This window comes from Lepidochelys kempii, chromosome 10 (assembly GCF_965140285.1).
Source record: "Lepidochelys kempii isolate rLepKem1 chromosome 10, rLepKem1.hap1, whole genome shotgun sequence".
In the NCBI taxonomy this organism is placed as follows: Eukaryota; Metazoa; Chordata; order Testudines; family Cheloniidae; genus Lepidochelys; species Lepidochelys kempii.
The window spans coordinates 35,431,688-35,448,995 of NC_136389.1; the positions used below are offsets into that span (position 1 = coordinate 35,431,688).

General features: G+C 43.6%; 1 protein-coding gene across 7 annotated transcripts in view; it reads left to right on the plus strand.

Moving 5' to 3' along the window:
• RAB11FIP3 (RAB11 family interacting protein 3) overlaps positions 1 to 17,308 on the plus strand; it is a 170,547-nt gene that overhangs the window by 116,304 nt on the left and 36,935 nt on the right. For 6 of the 7 annotated variants that reach the window (XM_073362848.2, XM_073362853.2, XM_073362851.2 and 3 more), the window contains 2 exons: positions 11,794 to 11,981; positions 16,356 to 16,532. In XM_073362848.2, the coding sequence (XP_073218949.1) occupies positions 11,794 to 11,981; positions 16,356 to 16,532 (365 nt within the window). The remainder of the gene's footprint in view (positions 1 to 11,793; positions 11,982 to 16,355; positions 16,533 to 17,308) is intronic. The other variant, XM_073362852.2, reaches the window with a different exon arrangement.

A 17,308-nucleotide genomic window follows, 5' to 3' on the forward strand; every position in this document is an offset into this window, starting at 1 on the left:
GGGCTGCATTAGTAGGAGCATTGCCAGCAGATCGAGGGAAGTGATTATTCCTCTCTATTCGGCACTGGTGAGGCCACATCTGGAGTATTGCGTCCAGTTTTGGTCCCCCCACTACAGAAAGGATGTGGACAAATTAGAGAGAGTCCAGCAGAGGTAAACGAAAGTGATTAGGAGGCTGGGGCACATGACTTACGAGGAGAGGCTGAGGGAACTGGGGTTATTTAGTCTGCAGAAGAGAAGAGTGAGGGGGGATTTGATAGCAGCCTTCAACTACCTGAAGGGGGGAGTCCAAAGAAGATGGAGCTCGGCTGTTCTCAGTGGTGGTAGATGACAGAACAAGAAGCGATGGTCTCAAGTTGCAGTGAGGGAGGTCTAGATTGGATATTGGGAAACACTATTTCACTAGGAAGGTGGTGAAGCACTGGAATGGGTTACCTAGGGAGGTGGTGGAATCTCCATCCTTAAAGGTTTTTAAGGCCCAGCTTGACAAAGCCTTGGCTGGGATGCTTTAGTTGGTGTTGGTCCTGCTTTGAGCAGGGGATTGGACTAGATGACTTCCTGAGGTCTCTTCCAACCCTAATATTCTATGATTCTAAAAGCCAAAGCTGAGACTCCTTCCATGAAAGGAGAAGACATACATTGTACATACAGTCCCTACCTGCCAGGGATGATGGGAGGTGGAATCAGTTAATGTGTGTGACATGCTTTGAGATCCACAGATGAAAAGTGTGAGGTATTGCTACATCTAAGGACAGTGTTTGATACTTTTACATCAGGGGTCAGCAACCTTTCAGAATTGGTGTGCCGAATATTCATTTATTTACTCTAATTTAAGGTTTCGTGTGCCAGTAATGCATTTTAATGTTTTTATAAGGTGGTCTTCTATAAGTTTATAATATATATAATAATATATAACTAAACTATTGTTACATGTAAAGTAAATAAGGTTTTTAAAATGTTTAAGAAGGTTCATTTAAAATTAAATTAAAATGCAGAGTCCCCCGGACCGGTGGCCAGGACCTGGGCAGCGTGAGTGCTACTGAAAATCAGCTCGCATGCTGCCTTTGGCACACATGCCATAGGTTGCCTACCCCTGTTTTACACAACAGATGAATTCCTTGGGAATGCAACACTGCAGAATTCCCTTAGTGTAGGAATGGTCAAAGGTTCAGACTTTGTGCCCATTCAGTGTCTGGCCTGGATTCAGTGAGTGCCATAAAGTGCAGCTACCAGGAGCTCCTCCTCTCCTGAAGTGGGGCATAGAAGGCACACATCTGAGGAACAGCCGTGTGTTCCTGGCCTTCTGCACTCTTCCCCCCCCCCCCCCCCCGCCTCCCGGAGCAGGAGCACAGCAAAAGTGGAGACTACTGCCAGAGTCTTAACAGTTGCTCAGATGCTGCTGTCAGTGGGAGCTGTTGTTCTGCAGCCTGGGACAAGGGAATACCTCCTTTTGGTCTCTGTGGAACTCCCGTGCCCATATACTCTACTGATGCTTCGTATTAGGACTGAGTTTGTCCCAAAATATGGGGTTGTAGCAGGAATGGAAGGCTAATACAGAGAGAACTCTTCCTATTAATGCTGTTCTGTAGCAACTGGTAGGCCTGGACTCTGATAGTGGAAGCAGAACAATACATTTGATGATTTGTATGACTACTCTCCCTTATAGCCTGTGTTGGTGGGTGCATTATTCCATCTGATCCACAGCACCACGGGTTTAACTATCCCATACTTGAAGGCATGAAAATATATATTGCTACCACCAAGAATGCCTTTCTCATGGCCTGAAGAAAGCTTGTTTAATTGTGTAAGGCTCATTTCAAAGGAGATGCTAATTATTCACTTAGCATATATAAGATTTTACTGCTTTTTTAAACCCTTCTTGTATTTTTTTTAACCCTCCTTGTATTGCTTTTTAGCCCTGAAGCTTACCTACAGTAACTCAGGATGTGTTTAAGAAAGGAAATGGGAATTTCAATTAAACTTTCTTACTTGATAAAAACTTACTCAACTTTTTATTAATGTATTTTATTTACTTAAATGGAGGTAAAATATTCAAATAATCCATTTGCATTCTGTACATGGAATAAGATTACAGCGATCTCATCTACTTGTCTGTATGATCCCTTATCAAGCATTAAGAGCAGATCTTACATGCCATGTTGTATCAGGGATTTCTTTGAAAATGTGCTTACATCTTGCCTGTTAATATAAGAGCAATCTTTGTTAGAGGGAGCCCGCAAATGGTTTTATATAGTTGCTGTAGACAGCTGTTTAAATGCAGCTGTAAAAGGAACTTTGGGCTAAGTTAAAATATATCCTGGCAAAATCTTGCATTTCAACTTTGTAACAGTTTTAGTCCTTGCTTTTGGAAAGGGAGAACTAGGTATAACATATAAGCCTGTCTTCCCCGCATTTTGTCTTGAGGTTTAATATTTAATCTGTGCAGTGAAATGTAAAACACGGTCCTGCACACTGCTGCTCCTAAGGAACACTTGGATTATCAAGCAGTTGAAATGTGTGTGTGTGTGTGTGTGTGTGTAACAGGGTTCATGACCTACCCCTCTTCCTGAGCCCCACTTGCTCTCCCCAGTAAGACTCAGAGAGGTTTCAGGGTTGTGCAACACCCGTGTCTTTATTTATGTGAAGTTGTCCCACCACCAGTGTCCATCTATATACAAGCTTTACAGGCAGAGTCAGCCTTCAGCTAGGAGGCCTCCAGCTCCCTCCTTGACTGACTTCTTCCTTGCTGCCCCCCGGCCTTCTGGCTCCCTCCCAGCCTTTATAGTCCTTGGCTTGTCAGGCCAGCAGGTGTTGCCAGTCCTCAGGGTGTGTGTGTGTGTATATTTTTTACTTTTGAGATTACATACAAATTAGATTAAAGGAAAACATAATATATGCCCACCAAAGCAAGGTTTTGCATAATTAGGTAGAGATTACGTATCAGAGAAGGTTTGTTTCAAATATACAGAGAAGCCAGTGGCAGGAATCTTTTGAGACTATACATCAGTGGTCCCCAAACTTTTTACCTTGCACTGCCCTCTTACCCCTGTCTCCACCCGGCCAGGAGTGGGGCTGTGGCTCTGGGAGGGGGGACACAGACAGGGGCAAGGGGATTGAGGTGGGAGCACAACCTCTGCTGGGAGCCAAGGCCAGCAGTCAGGGCCCTGGGCGTGGGGCCAGCAGCCGCGGCAGAGAGTGGATCCCTGGGTGCGGGGCCGGGAGCCAGGAGCCCGGATGTGGGGCCAGCAGCCGGGAGTGGATGGATCTCTGCACACGGGACTGAGAGCGGAGAAAATCCTTGGGTGTGGGGCTGGTGGTCAGGGCCAAGAACAGAGCAGAGTGGCGTTCCCTTTCTGACCCCAGAGGGCTGGTCCAGGCCCCGGCTGCGCCCCTCTACCCCCCCGGAACATTCCTCTGTGCCCCCCATAGGGGGCACATACCACAGATTGGGGATCTCTTCTATAAATAATAAAAGTAAACCATATGCATAGTGCTATATAGAACAGGAATCTAAGCATTAGTCAGAATCACTGTTAGAAAAAATTGATAGCCTTCTGTTTCTAATGCCAAGAAGTGTGTTCAGAGCTTAATCAGAACATAAATAAAAAAATCTTTCGTTATATAGTAACTTCCAAAGCATACCAGAGCCTGTCACATGATGTGCAAAAATTAGGAATGTTCAGGCCTCCCTTCCTTCCATTAATGAGAGATTTAACATATAATTTCAATAAAAAGAAGCTTTTTACTTTATACATAAAGCAAATAACAGCATGGGAGATTCCTTAGGGGTAGAATTTATTTTTATATATCTGTTTTGTATTGCATGGATATTAAAAAGTGAACATTTACAAACAGAGATTACAGTTAAAATATGTCTTAGATTGCAGGGGGAACTGATAAGTGTCTCAGATGTCAATAGTTAACATTTGCAACTTTGTGCTAAAAAGCTGACTTTTCAACAGCAGCCAGTGTATTCAAATTGGATGTGAAGTGATGAGTGAGGTAGGGGTGTGTGTGTGTGTGTGTGTGAAGTTTTTCCGAACTTTTATTTAAAATATTACAAGAATATGCATAGACTTCTCCCTTTATTTCAGTAACATTCCTTCTTAGCAGGGATGTCTCTATACCTATATGATAACAAAGGCTACAAAATCATCCAGTAGGAGTAAGTCTGTTGTTTATTTTGAAGTGATTGATTGATGGTTCCCATTTCTTTTCTTAAGGGATCAGAGTTCTATGTGCTTTTGCTTGTCCTGTTATCATGGACATGGGGTGTTTTATTGTGTTAACTACAGACAGATGACAATGTCTCTAAAGTTGCAATTACATTTCCATTATAAAGTCCTGTTTTAGTCTTCTTACCGCTTTTGTCTGGAAAATTGGTTTGGCCTGAAAATTGTCATGCTTTGAAAGCAAAAGAGAGTGTCTTCTGCAAAATGTGAAGAAATTTTTATGAGACTGAGTTCCAAATCAAAATTTTGTCTTGTCTACCACTTCGACTACTTCTATTTCAAAAACGTCTGATTGCTCTTTCAAACTTTCCACATAGTTACATGTCCTTGAACTGTTGTAATGAAATGTTTCTTTATACTGGATCAGAAATGTTTATCCTGTGGGCAGAGTAAGATTGCCATGTTCTTAACTGTTTTGTGTTTGGGTTTTCTAGATGATGTGATAGGCTAGTGACCGTAACTGCATTTATTTTTTTTATGAAATATTTGTTTTTAAGGATTTGGGGGGAGTTAATTTTTTTACGCTTGTAATGCTGTTTTCGAGCATAGTACTTATGTGCTTTAAAACTCTTTTAAAAGACTGGGGGGCGTTATTGGGAAGTTGTCTTTCTTGAAAAAGAGATGGAGAGTTTGTTTTGGACTTCATAACCGAAAGCTGTAAATAGTATTATTGAAAGACGTTCTTTTAACCTAGTGGGAAAACACAGATAAAAATATATTCCACTGAAATTTGCAATTGGATCTATAGACAAACATTGGCAGCTGTGGACATAGTGTTGACATGCCCTCATATTGCCTGTTGGAACTTTCTCTTGTATCAGGTTTCTTATTTCCTGTGTAGCAGAGCAGTTCCAATCTGAAACAGAAGTTTGTTGGCCTCATAAACCAAGAGGCTGGCTTGTTCTAAATACTGTCACCACAAAAGAGCGCTGAGGAAGTCTGTATTATTGGAAATATTCTGTCCAACGGTGAAATGTGACCAGCTCCTGACCAACACAGCTACCACAAAAACCTCCTTTTTTTTTTTAAATGGAAGTCCAGTCTGTGCTAGCAGTTGGCTTAATTTGTGTTCGCACTAAAAATTCATCCAGTTCTTCTACCATTCCTCCTTCTCGTATTTCAATAGTAGACGCAGACATAGTTGCTTTCCTATTGGTATTGTAGTAGGGGAGTGCAAATAATTCTCTCCAACGTACTGTGCTAACGTATCTCTCAGCAAACATCAGAGGCCATGCTGCAGTGAGCACTGAGCTTCTACTTTTCCCAGGGCTGACCTCCGATCTCCTCTGTCCTCATTCTACCCATACTCCTGGGGCCTCGTTAAGATTCTGCCCATCACTTATAGGAAGTAAGGTCCCAATCCAGCAACATACTAACATACTAAAGCACGTACTTTATGCCTATGAGTGTGTTTTTTAAAGTGTTTAATTTTAAGGTTAGTGAAAGCCTCTTTCCCTTGTTATCTAGCTAGTTGGCGAAGTATCTCACCGCCGCTTGAGTAGCATTAAACTGGCCTACCTGATCTCATCATCTTGGTGACTTTGGCTCTGGTCCTGTAAGGATTTACATACATGCTTAACTTTGACATTAGGAGTGTGTTTTGGAGAGAATTATTGGAGAGTCAGTGGGTCTACTCACAAGCATAAAGCTGAGCACATCTTTGCTATGTGAGGCCTTAGAATCATAGAATATCAGGGTTGGAAGGGACCTCAGGAGATCATCTAGTCCAACCCCCTGCTCAAAGCAGGGCCAATCCCCAATTTTTGCCCCAGATCCCTAAATGGCCCCCTCAAGGACTGAACCCACAACCCTCCCCGCAAAAAATTCTAACCACAAGACCACTCTCTAGCTCAGTGTTTAAGCGCTTCCTGTTTTCTTGTGGCTGCAACCTCAGTGGACCTAGCGTACAAACAGAAAGTGTATAGCTCAAATGGCGATGGGGCTAAGCGACCTGCCGACTAATGAACAAAACAATGTTTTGTTTGAATTGGTTATGATCTCATAGAGCCAATGTGTGGAAAGTAAGTGAATGGACTGAACTGATGAACTTTACCTGCTTTCACAAGGTAAAAGTCCTTCCCTTATACTCGAGACAATGGCTCTTGCATTTTAACATACCCTTTCCCTGTCTCACGCTGCTGGCATAGAGCTTTCTGTCCTTAGAGTATTGCACACTAAGTAGGTGCTTTCGTATACGTTCCTTGCAGTATAACTTAGTCTTACGTGTTATTAGAGGCGCCCAACAGTGTGAGAAACTGCGGGTGGATTCATACGTTATTCCTTACAACAAAGGCTGCACAGTTTTCAAAGGTAGAAGCTGGATTGAAAAATGTTAGTCAGCAAATGACTTTGTGTGTGTGTGTCTTAGTCACTTGCGATAAATTACCCAAGAGTTGATGCTGATTTTGCACAACAGAAAGAAATTGGAGGCCTCTGGAGGAATATATGCACACAGCAGTTAGAAAACACAAATTATATCGCACCTCACACACATTCACTTGCTAGAAAACTCTTGTGCTATAAGGGTGGGATGGAAAAGAAGCCTCGTGCTCTCCTTAACGAAGTTTCCACAGAGGTCCCCAGATATCAGTTTTCAAAATGAAGTAAGAGCTTGGTTTTGATCCTGATCTCATTTGTACCAGTGTAACTCCACAGAAATCAATCAAGTTTTTCTGGTTTAAATCTGAGTGAAGTGAAGTGAAATCAGAGTCAGGCCTACCCTCTTCTGGGAATTTTCTCAATGTATACAGAACACAGGTGGTTTTTACTAGGTCTAGATGACATGGTGGTAAAAATGTGTCCTCTCTATGCTAATATTCTCACCTTTTGCTAGCACTGAGGCTGCTGCACTGATGCTGGTAGAGCCATGGGAGACCCTGAAAAATGCTAATGTAGTTGAGGTTTATGGTGCTTGAAGTGTTGCACTGGACTCCATTTCTTCTCCCCCCAAGACTCCATGAGATGAACAGCTCTTAGGTGACTCTTCAAAGACCATAAGTGACCATGCATGGTGCTTCTTCCAGCAGTCTACTGGACTGGATGGCGTACCTCATCCAGTGTGTTAGGGGGCTTATTCCTTCACCCACTTACTTCCCTGGTCCTTCTCGCATGAACAGAGAGCAACAATACCCGAAGTCCAAAGGTGCAAACAATTCGATGTTTATTGGGGTGAACTTCCAGTAAGCATGATTCCAGTTTCCTTCCTTAGTATTCTCCTTCCCAGCTCTGACACCAGAGAGCCTTACACCTGTGTCCCTGTTCCCATTCCTGCCCTTAGCAAAACATTATTCCAATTTCCTTACCCCCATTCCCTGTTCCCATTTCCCTCTTTAGCAAAACATGACTGCAATTTCCTTACCCCTATTCCCTGTTCCCATTTCCCCTCTTTAGCAAAACATGATTCCAATTTCCCCACCCCCATTCCCTGTTCCCATCTCCCCCACCCACACACCCACCCCCTCACTTCCTGATTGACTGCAGACTATATAGTAAAACTGGAGTTCGGCTTAGCTATACCTTAACCAATCATTTTCCTGAAATTTAACTAACCAATCCTAACATATTGTAACATGATTATGTAACCAATTATATCCCACCACCTTAATTAGTTTACACCCAGCAAAATTAATTATACTAATAATTAATTAATTATACAGCAGACAGGAACAATCACAGAACCAGACAGAGATTATACAGACAAACAAAGTGGGAACTATAATGACAAAACAACACAGAAGTGAGGATTTCACATCCCAGTATTGATAAGTGAGTTCTTGCCAGACAGGATGCTATCAAACTAAGTTTCCTTTTACATCTTCTAGGCACTTCCCTTTCTCTGGAGGTGATAGGAACTATCAGGACAGGATTGTATTCCTAACAGCCCAATAGCACCTGATTTCAATGTGACTAGTTTGGAATGTGAGGATGTGACCGATCGCTTCCCAGTTTATGGCTGCCTCTGTTGCTTAGCCAAAGGCCTTAATGTAAGAACAGGGCCCCAGACTGTCACAGTAAGAGAAGGACCTTACACTGGCAGACAGTGATTTTGATTCTTTCTTTTATACCTCTAACTAGCCAAGTGATAAGAATACACTTAAATTCTTAAAGTACAGGTCTTTACCGACAGGCCTGAATATCTATATTCTAACACAGTATACTACAGGACCCAATAACTACTTTGTGGGCAAAACCAGACAATCACTGCTCTCAAGTGAACTCACACAGAAAAATGATAAGACAAAAACACCCTATCATCTGTGTGTGAGCATTTTTCACAGAGCAGTCGCTCCATATCTGATACCTCCATCCTCACCTTCAGGACACCTGCACACTTTCCAAAGATGAACAGGGGAGCTTAAATTCATAACTTTGCTAGAGGCTAACCACCACGGACTGAACAGACACTGGATTTATGGCTTATTACAACAAATCTATAACCCACTAACATCCCTCCAGCATTTTTTCTCCTTTCCCCCTTATGATTGAATAGGTATTAACTCGCCACTTCACCTTGAGTGGTCCCTTGAAATATGTGTTAACTACTTAGCGAAACAATTTGTTCCACCTTGTATTTAGTTGTGACACACAGAGTACGTTTCCCAGCCCTGATGAAGAGCTCTGTGTAGCTCAAATGGTCTCTCTCATCAACAGAAGTTGGTCCAATAAAAGATATGACCTCCCTCACCGTGTCTCTCTAGCATCCTGAGACCAACACTGCTACAATAAAACTGCATACTAGACTTCAGTCCCATGAGAAACTTAGGGCAGCTTCTCTTCTAAAGCAGATGGAAAAACACTAAAAGCTCCTCTTCACAGTCTTTAGCCAATGACAAGGGGTTGGCTTTTACATTGCTGTTATTGAACTGGTCCACTCAAGGTATTACTTGCTTTCTATACCTCTAGTCCTCTGACCTTGCTGAAGAAAAGCAGCATCCGTTACAGAGCTGCTTTGATTCAATTGGGTAAACTTCACATAACACAGACATTCTTGAGGTCTGTGTGAGAAATGGTCTGTGGTGGCTGGAACGCTGATCATGGCAAATGCTGCCAGCAAAAGCCTTTGAAAGGGATTCCAGCAAAACTGTGGTTCCTGTATGTAGACTCATGGGCCTCTGACACTCTCCCTCGGTCATTCACCATGGCGGGCTCCCTGCTGCTGCACTTGAGTCTTCACAGTTCTAACTCTTGTGTGATGCCTGCCTGCTGGCCCTTTGCTGCAGAAAACCTCCCTCTGCTTCTTCCAGGCAGGGTGGAGATGAGGGAGGAAACCCCCAAATGTTACCGGTTTTCAGCAGGGTGTCCAGATGTAGGAGCCCTGGATTCAGCTTTACAAAAAAGAAGAGAGAGAGAGAGAGAGAGTTACAATAAAATAAAAAAACCTGGCATAAGCCTTTCCTCCTTGTGGCTTCTTACCAAGCTGTGCATTCGCTAGGCCCACCACCCATTGCACTCTCACCTAAGCTCATCTCCCATAGTGGTCAAGTCTGCTGACTGCTCCTCTTGAAGCACTGGGTGAGGTTGTTTCTCATAGGTGGAAAGGTGTCACTATTCCTTCTCTTGGTCTGCTGCTCCCATGGGACACTTTAACGTAGAAAGGCAGGTCACTTAAATGTTGTTATGGGATCACCATTGTGGTTGTGTCTGTGACTCAGAAATGAAAATGACTAGTTTCACTTCCCAAGGTGAATGAAGTGCAGAAAGGAAACAAAATGTATGCAGTAAACTAAACTATATTCCTGCCATTTGGTCACTAGTAGTAGTAATTATTTTATTAGCATTTCAGTAGTTCACAGAGGCCCCATCTAAGATTAGGGACCTCTTGGCCTAGGGCAGGGATGGGCAAACTATATGAGCCGTATCTGGCCTGTCTGACCTTTTAATCTGGCCCTCAAGCTCCCGTCAGGGAGCGGGGTCGGGGGCTTGCCCCGTTCCGTGCATGCCGTGGCTCTGTGTAGCTCCTGGGAAGGAGCCGGCATTTCCCCCCTCCAGCTCCTATGTGTAGGGGCAGCCGGGGACTCCACATGCTGCATAAGCCCTGCCCCCTCAGCTCCCATTGGCCAGGAATCATGGGCAATGGGAGCTGCGGGGGCAGTGCCTATGGACAGGACAGCATAGAGAGCTGCTTGGCCACGCCTCTGTGTAAGAGCCAGAGGAGGGATATTCTGCTGCTTCCAGGAGCTGCCTGAGGAAAGCACCGACAAAGCCTGCACCCCTGAGCCCTCCCCCTTCCTCCTGCGCTCCTGCCCCAGCCCTGATCTCCCTTCCACCCTCCAAATCCCTCGGTCCCAGCCCAGAGCACCCTCCGGCACCCCAAACCCCTCATCCCCAGCCCCACCCCAGAGCCCTCACCCCCACCTTAACACCCTGTCCCAGCCCCGAGCCCCCTCCTGCATCGTGAACTCCTCATTTCTGCTGCCACCCCAGAGCCCGCACCTACAGCCAGAGCCCTTACCCCCTCCCACACCCCTACCCCCCATTTTGTGAGCGTTCATAGCTGCGATACAATTTCCATACCCAGATGTGGCCCTCAGGCCAAAATGTTTGCCCACCCCTGGGCTAGACACTGTACACTTAAATATTGAGAGACAGTTCCTGCCCCAGGGAACTTACCTAAACAGACAAAACAGCCAAAGAACGGAAGGTGAACTGACTTGCCTAAGGGTCACGAGCCAGGCCAGTTGGGAAGCCAAATACCTAGGTTTTTTTACTCCAAATATGGGGCCCTGACAACCAGATCATGCCACCATCTACAGACATTATTAGTAAAGCAGTTCAAAAATATTTTAACAAAAAAATTTTGTTGAAAAGTGTCTCTGTTCAAGTCTTTTTAAGATTATAGATTGAAGATTCAACCCTTGCAAATTGAATATCATCTTAAAGATTTTAAACAAATTTATTTTTATATTTTTGAGGGATGGAGGATTTCTTGAAACAGCAGAAAACAGTACTTTGCAGCAATAAAGCCCACATAATTACAGTCTTCATGGTGATCATCATAGAACCCCAACTAGCTAAACTGCCAAACTTTTTAAAATGAATTGGATAAAAGGAATAAAATGATCCGAACCATCATTGGTCAGATTACAAACCTCCTTCTAAGGCAGTATGTTGATATTGATCCCTATGTTCTTCTAACACAACCTCTACTCCCTCTTACGTATTACACTTTATTTAGGTTACAGAAGTGCCCAAAATGTACTTGACATTTTCTAACCACTGACACGATCTCTGTATCAAAACACATGCAATCTAAAAGCAATAATTTACTGCAGGAAACTATGTTGTACCTAAAAGCCCAAAATTCTGGGGTTAGTGAAATCATTTGGTCTCTTCTGATTTGTCTGTCAATTTACAAGTGGTTGTTTTGTGTTGGGCATACATAACTTCACATGTGGTCATGATTTACAGCTCTTGGAACGGAGATCTGATTTTTTTTTTAATCCTTAAATTATTTCCTGCATTTTACTTAACGTTTAATTAGTATGTGCGCGTTTGATGTTCCTGTTGTAGAGCAAAATCAGGTAAGAGTAGCTAATAGTTTTTTTGTTGTATTTTATAACAGGCAAATGAGGTGACTGACAGCGCCTACATGGGCTCAGAGAGCACTTACAGCGAGTGTGAAACCTTCACAGACGAGGACACCGGCACGCTGGTACATCCAGAGATGCATGATGAAGTAGAAACGGACAGTGCTATTGATTCCACGGTGCACTCAGAGTTCACTGATCCTATAGAGGAACCAGAGAATGGGTCAGTGCTGCTCGCTTCTGACAAGTATGTAAGAGGGAGGGAGGAGGAGGAGGACAGCAACAGGGCAAAATTCACTGATGGCGTAAAGCAAGCACAACTCCACTGATGGTAAACTCCCCCATGATCTGAATTTCTGGCAAGAATATACTGAGTTTTGGGTCTTTCTAGTTCTAACAATGGCTTGTTAGTGTTTGTGACTTTATGCAAGAATTAAATATCCTGAAAAAATTAGTATACAGCCTAGTTTTAATGACCTTATTTAGCGTGGTAATCTTTTGGAACCTAGACACAGAAAGTGCCGTCTCCTGTGCACATCTGAAAGCTCTTTAGAAACTTTCATCTCTCGATCCGTTGTCAAGTTGCTGAGCTGTTCAGGGCCTGAGATCTCTCACAACACTTGGAGGAGCAAAGCTGAAAGTTTAATATACCACTTTAAATTATATTTTTGGTTATTTGGCTTCTTAAAATAGGAGTAGTATTCCCACCCACGTCTTCCCTTGTAAATATGCATGAGAACTGTAACTCCAGCTTAATGACTTTTGTCTGAAAAATCTGGTTGCTGGGTATGACTAAAAGACATTCTTTCATGTGGTCTCTGGAGCAGCACTGACATTCCTTTGGAGGAACTGCTGTGCTTGCCTTGAGCCCCCCCCCAAAGGGTACTGTGAAGGTAGAGAGGGAGAGAAATGAGAGGATGATGGAGAGAGGTAGGGAAGAATGGGGAAGCTGTCAAATTCTACTCTTAGTAATGACCTCACCAATGGAAACATAATGACCTCTTCAGTCTTTATCGAAATAAAGGTTTGTTTAACCTTCCTAGTTTAAAGTCTGCTAATTAATGTGCTCACTGTAAGATTGAGAAGCAGATCAGCTGAGTCCAGAGGTCTCCATTCAGGTTGGCATTTCTTTGTTTGTTAAGCCTGTCGCTTCACTTCTTCCAAAAGTGAAGAGGGGATGACTTTTCAAAGTGCTTCTTTGCACGGTGGGGAAAGGGTGGGGAGCTGGTGCTCTGAACTGGGGAGGAAAGGGTGCTTACCATGAGAGGCCCTGTGGGCTATAAAGGAAAGGAGATTAGCTGGCTGTGCTTTCTTTGCCTGAAGAGCGTTCTTCGGCTCAGTGATTATTAACTCTCAGTATATAATCAGCTTCCAAGCTGCTAGGCCACCAAACAGTGCCGATTGTACCAAGGAGGGTCAGCAAAACATGCCGGCCTGCATATGTTCCCCCCGACCCTCTGGGAAAATGGCTACATGTCTTGGACTCACCTGCCTGTAGGTACAAAAGCCTTTGCTTGGGGGTTTGTTTGGTTTTTTTTTAAATTAAATTGGGACCATCACAATTAGATTAGGGAGGGGGAAGGTGTTTACGGTGTTTTGTCCACCCCCCACCTTCCTACTTGTTCAGTTGGGCAGCGTCCTGTAAAACCCGCTGTGGTTCAGATAGTTTATAATAAGGCTTTAAATAAATGTTATACTTTGGGTTAAAATGTGGAAGGAAGCTTAAGAAATTGAAAATTGTGTGAGGGAGAACATTTACCCAAGAAATCTGACTGCAGGTTGTGGGATTTAAAGGTATTGAGGCAGGGCCCCTGTAGAACTGTCTCTCGCACCTCCATTGTGCTTCCATGGATCCATCGCATGGTAAAACCCTGTCAATGTGGCTGTTCAGGCTGAGCGTAGTTTTAAAGGTGACCTTTCAGTCAATGATATTAAAGTCTGTGTACCTTAGCCTGTATGAACAGAAGTAAATATTTCAGCTGTTGATCAGAAAGATTACTGTAGGATTTTGAAGCCCTTGACACCTACAGTAGGCATTCATGAAACAGCACAAAAATGTGTTTCATAACACTGCCCTTGCATAGGGCCCATTCTGTCCTTTAAAGGGATCTGCCGCACTGAGATCAGCGGAGATGTCTGCTCTGGCTCATTTTATATATTTTTTGTTTTGTAAATAATCTTTCCTCTGCTTTGTTCTGGCCTGTGTTGCTTTCTTGCTGAGTAGAGTGCCCTCCACTCATTTGTAAAGGCAGGGCCCTGAGCATCAATCCAGCAGCCTCTGTTTGTGAATTTACCTTGTGGATGAAAGACATTCCTAAAAACTTTGAGGCTTGAAAGCATAATTTTTGATGGACCTAGTTAGAGATTTAACTGCACTTCCTTAGTGTGTAGGAAGGTGTGCAGATTCCCAACAAGCTGAAGCTGAATTTATCTGCTGTCAGAGTCCCTTCTGCATGGATGTAAAACTTTTATTAGCAGAGTAAGGCTGAAGTCTCTTAAATGCTGTATATTTTTGTCTTAAATGGCTTATTTATAACTTTTTTTCATTAGAATTAACATTGTTGGGATGATAAACTTTTTTTCTTTAGTGAGTGGATAATGAAATAAGCCACATCCTCATAAATAGCAGAATTTTTTTAAATGACAGGTTCTCTGATTATCTTTGGAATCATGAAAGGATGATGGTGCCTGGGTGCTTTTTTCTTTGTTCAGTTAGTCTGAATAGCAGTGTCTGCTTGGAACCAAAGTTTGGGTATCTTAGACTTTCTCTAGTAGTTGACTCTTACAATCCCTTATTTTCTCTAGAGTTGCACAAAAACTCTGCATTCCAATTCCGCAAGATTTTCCATAAATTAGTATGTAATCAATGGTGTAATGAGTTAATATTTGTACAATGGGTTGAAGATGAAAAGTGTTATGTAAAGCAGGACGTTTTTAATGACTGATGGTAGCTTGTGTATCCTGTCTTAATCAAATGAAATAGTGGGATACCAGCGATGAATCTCATTCATATTTAGATAAGGGCTTAATATGCTAATACAGACGTCACTTGTGAATCTGATGTCAAAACTATGTAAAAAAGCAGCAGTGCCTCCCCGTTTTTATCCACCTGACTGCTTAAAACATTTTGCAGTGGAAACCAGAGAAGGGCTATTTAGGTTCGTGGCAGACTTAAAGGAAACTTTGATGTTTTGAATAGCTGCCTTGTGCAACCAACTAGGATCTGTGCCACTGACTGGTTAAACCCCAGTACTGGACTCTTAATAGGATTACACAGCACTAAGTGAAATAAAGGCTAATGTGTAGCTGTAGGCTGACTGTATAACTTAACTGCGTGGTGTTAACTCAGGAATCATTTAGCTTTGTTTTCTCTGCCCAGCTAACCGAGTATACTTCTGTGACGAAGTGGGGTTTTATTAATCTTATGTTGCATGTGAGTGTCACTGTCCTATCCTAATTCTGTGTGTACCTCCTTTTCCCTGTGTACTGCACCAATATTTTGGTGGTGGGAATTGGGTGTGTGATTTTTGCTGAGGCCCTGGGGGCAGGTGAGGCTGCCCAGCGGTCTGCACATATGCTATGGCGGTGCCATTTGTAACCTGAGACCCAGAAGGGGCTGCAACCAGGTGGCACCTTTTGCCCGGGAAGCAGGACAAAGAAGAGGAGCAACGGGTATGTCGGGGGACGATTGCTGAAAGCTGGGCAGTCTGCTTGGGGGACTGGAAGAGGGAGAGTCCAGGCCATTTGGCCCAAGACTCCCCAAGAGGGACTTGGCTGAAAGTCACTGATTTCTGTGGTAGCACGCTCTGTGCTATGCTGTATTCCTGTCACCTAATAAACCCTTCTGTTCTACATGCTGGCTGAGAGTCACTGCTGACTGCAAGAGTTTGGGGTGCCAGGGCCCTCTGGCTTCTCCAAGAGCCCCGCCCGGGCAGACTTGCTGTGGGAAGCACATGGGGAGGAAGGGGATGCTGAATGCTTCAAGGTCAGACCCAGGAAGGTCAAAGCTGTGTATGCTTCTTGCCCTGGTGGCAATATAGAATCATAGAATCTCAGGGTTGGAAGGGACCTCAGGAGGTCATCTAGTCCAACCCCCTGCTCAAAGCAGGACCAATCCCCAACAAAATCATCCCAGCCAGGGCTTTGTCAAGCCTGACCTTGCTCAGAGAGAGGAGGCATGCTACACCAGAGTCCTGACTGGCTTTGATGCAGTAGTTCCAGAGCATTGGCCCAGTGACTCCGTGACAACTTCACACTTGTTTTACTGACCAAATTATACGTCATCTCATCAGTCTTAACTCTGCCAAGTTTCATGGTCCATCTGAGACAAGTTTGTTACATTTACTTTGGTGCCCACCTTTATGGGCACATGATGGACTGTTGGTACAAACTTTCACAGAGCACTTTATTGCACCTTCCAGGGTCCAAGTACTGTACAAATTATGCTGTAGCCTTCCACTTTCCAAAAGAATTAGTCCTTTATCCTGAATTGGTGTGTAATAAGCACAACTGGAATTGTGGGTGTAATACGCACCTTTGGAATGGCAACTACCTTGGCAACATTTTAACACCTTTCTTTTACTCTTTGCTCTGATAGATCCCACCCACATGACCTACCCTTGAGCTCAGACCTCAACAATCACTCCATCGTTACCGTAATTAGTGGAGAGGAGCACTTTGAGGATTACGGAGAAGGGAATGAAGCAGATTTGTTCTCAGACAGCCTATGTAACGGGGAAACCAGCCTTAGCAGCTCCTCTTTCCTTTCTCCCAGGTAATATCGCACCTAGGACTGGCAGTATTATACCTACTTCCTTTGTATGGCATTTTTAACCAGGCTTTGCACATGTTGGATTTCCTTTTGTTTCATACTTCGAACTGGTTCACAGAAGGAATCCTGTCAAGTTGAATACAATTGATGCGTCACTTCTGAAGTTAAAAATCTCTTGCCAAGTTGATTTTCAGAGCAACCCTTCATCGCCCCTACCGAAGATGCTCACAGCTCCAGTAGCATTTGTTGGGGGAGTGTGGGGGCCGGGGAGGAGAGGGGGGTTCAGTTTCACATGCATCAGGGAAAAAGTCATGTTTCTTTTCCTGTGAGAAGTGTGATTAATACCAAAACCTTTTGTAAGAGAAAACTGGCACCCTGCCTTTGTTGGTGCCTCTTGATTCAAAAATCTTCCTTTTATGACTTGCATGTGGTAAGTTGGTTAGTTTGCACTAGCTGATGCAGCTTTCTCTGTTGAAGTCAGCATCAATGGCAGATGAGGGAATGTAGTGCAGTGGATACAGCGGGAGGCTTGGAACCAGAAAGTTGCTGGCCATGGGGCCGGTGTGTTTCATGAACAAGTCACTTGTTGTGTTTTGTGAATAAACAATCCAGCTAGAAAGAGTAAAAATCAGGAAGAGTTCTTTGATGCTGACTCACTGCTGCATCTGAATAGAGGTTTCCTGTAGAAATAAATAACTAGAAAAAATCCTTAGTGTGCTTTTAACTGTTGAGAAGCCAGTATTTTGTCTTGCAGAAACAATAATTTTATGGAATGGGAG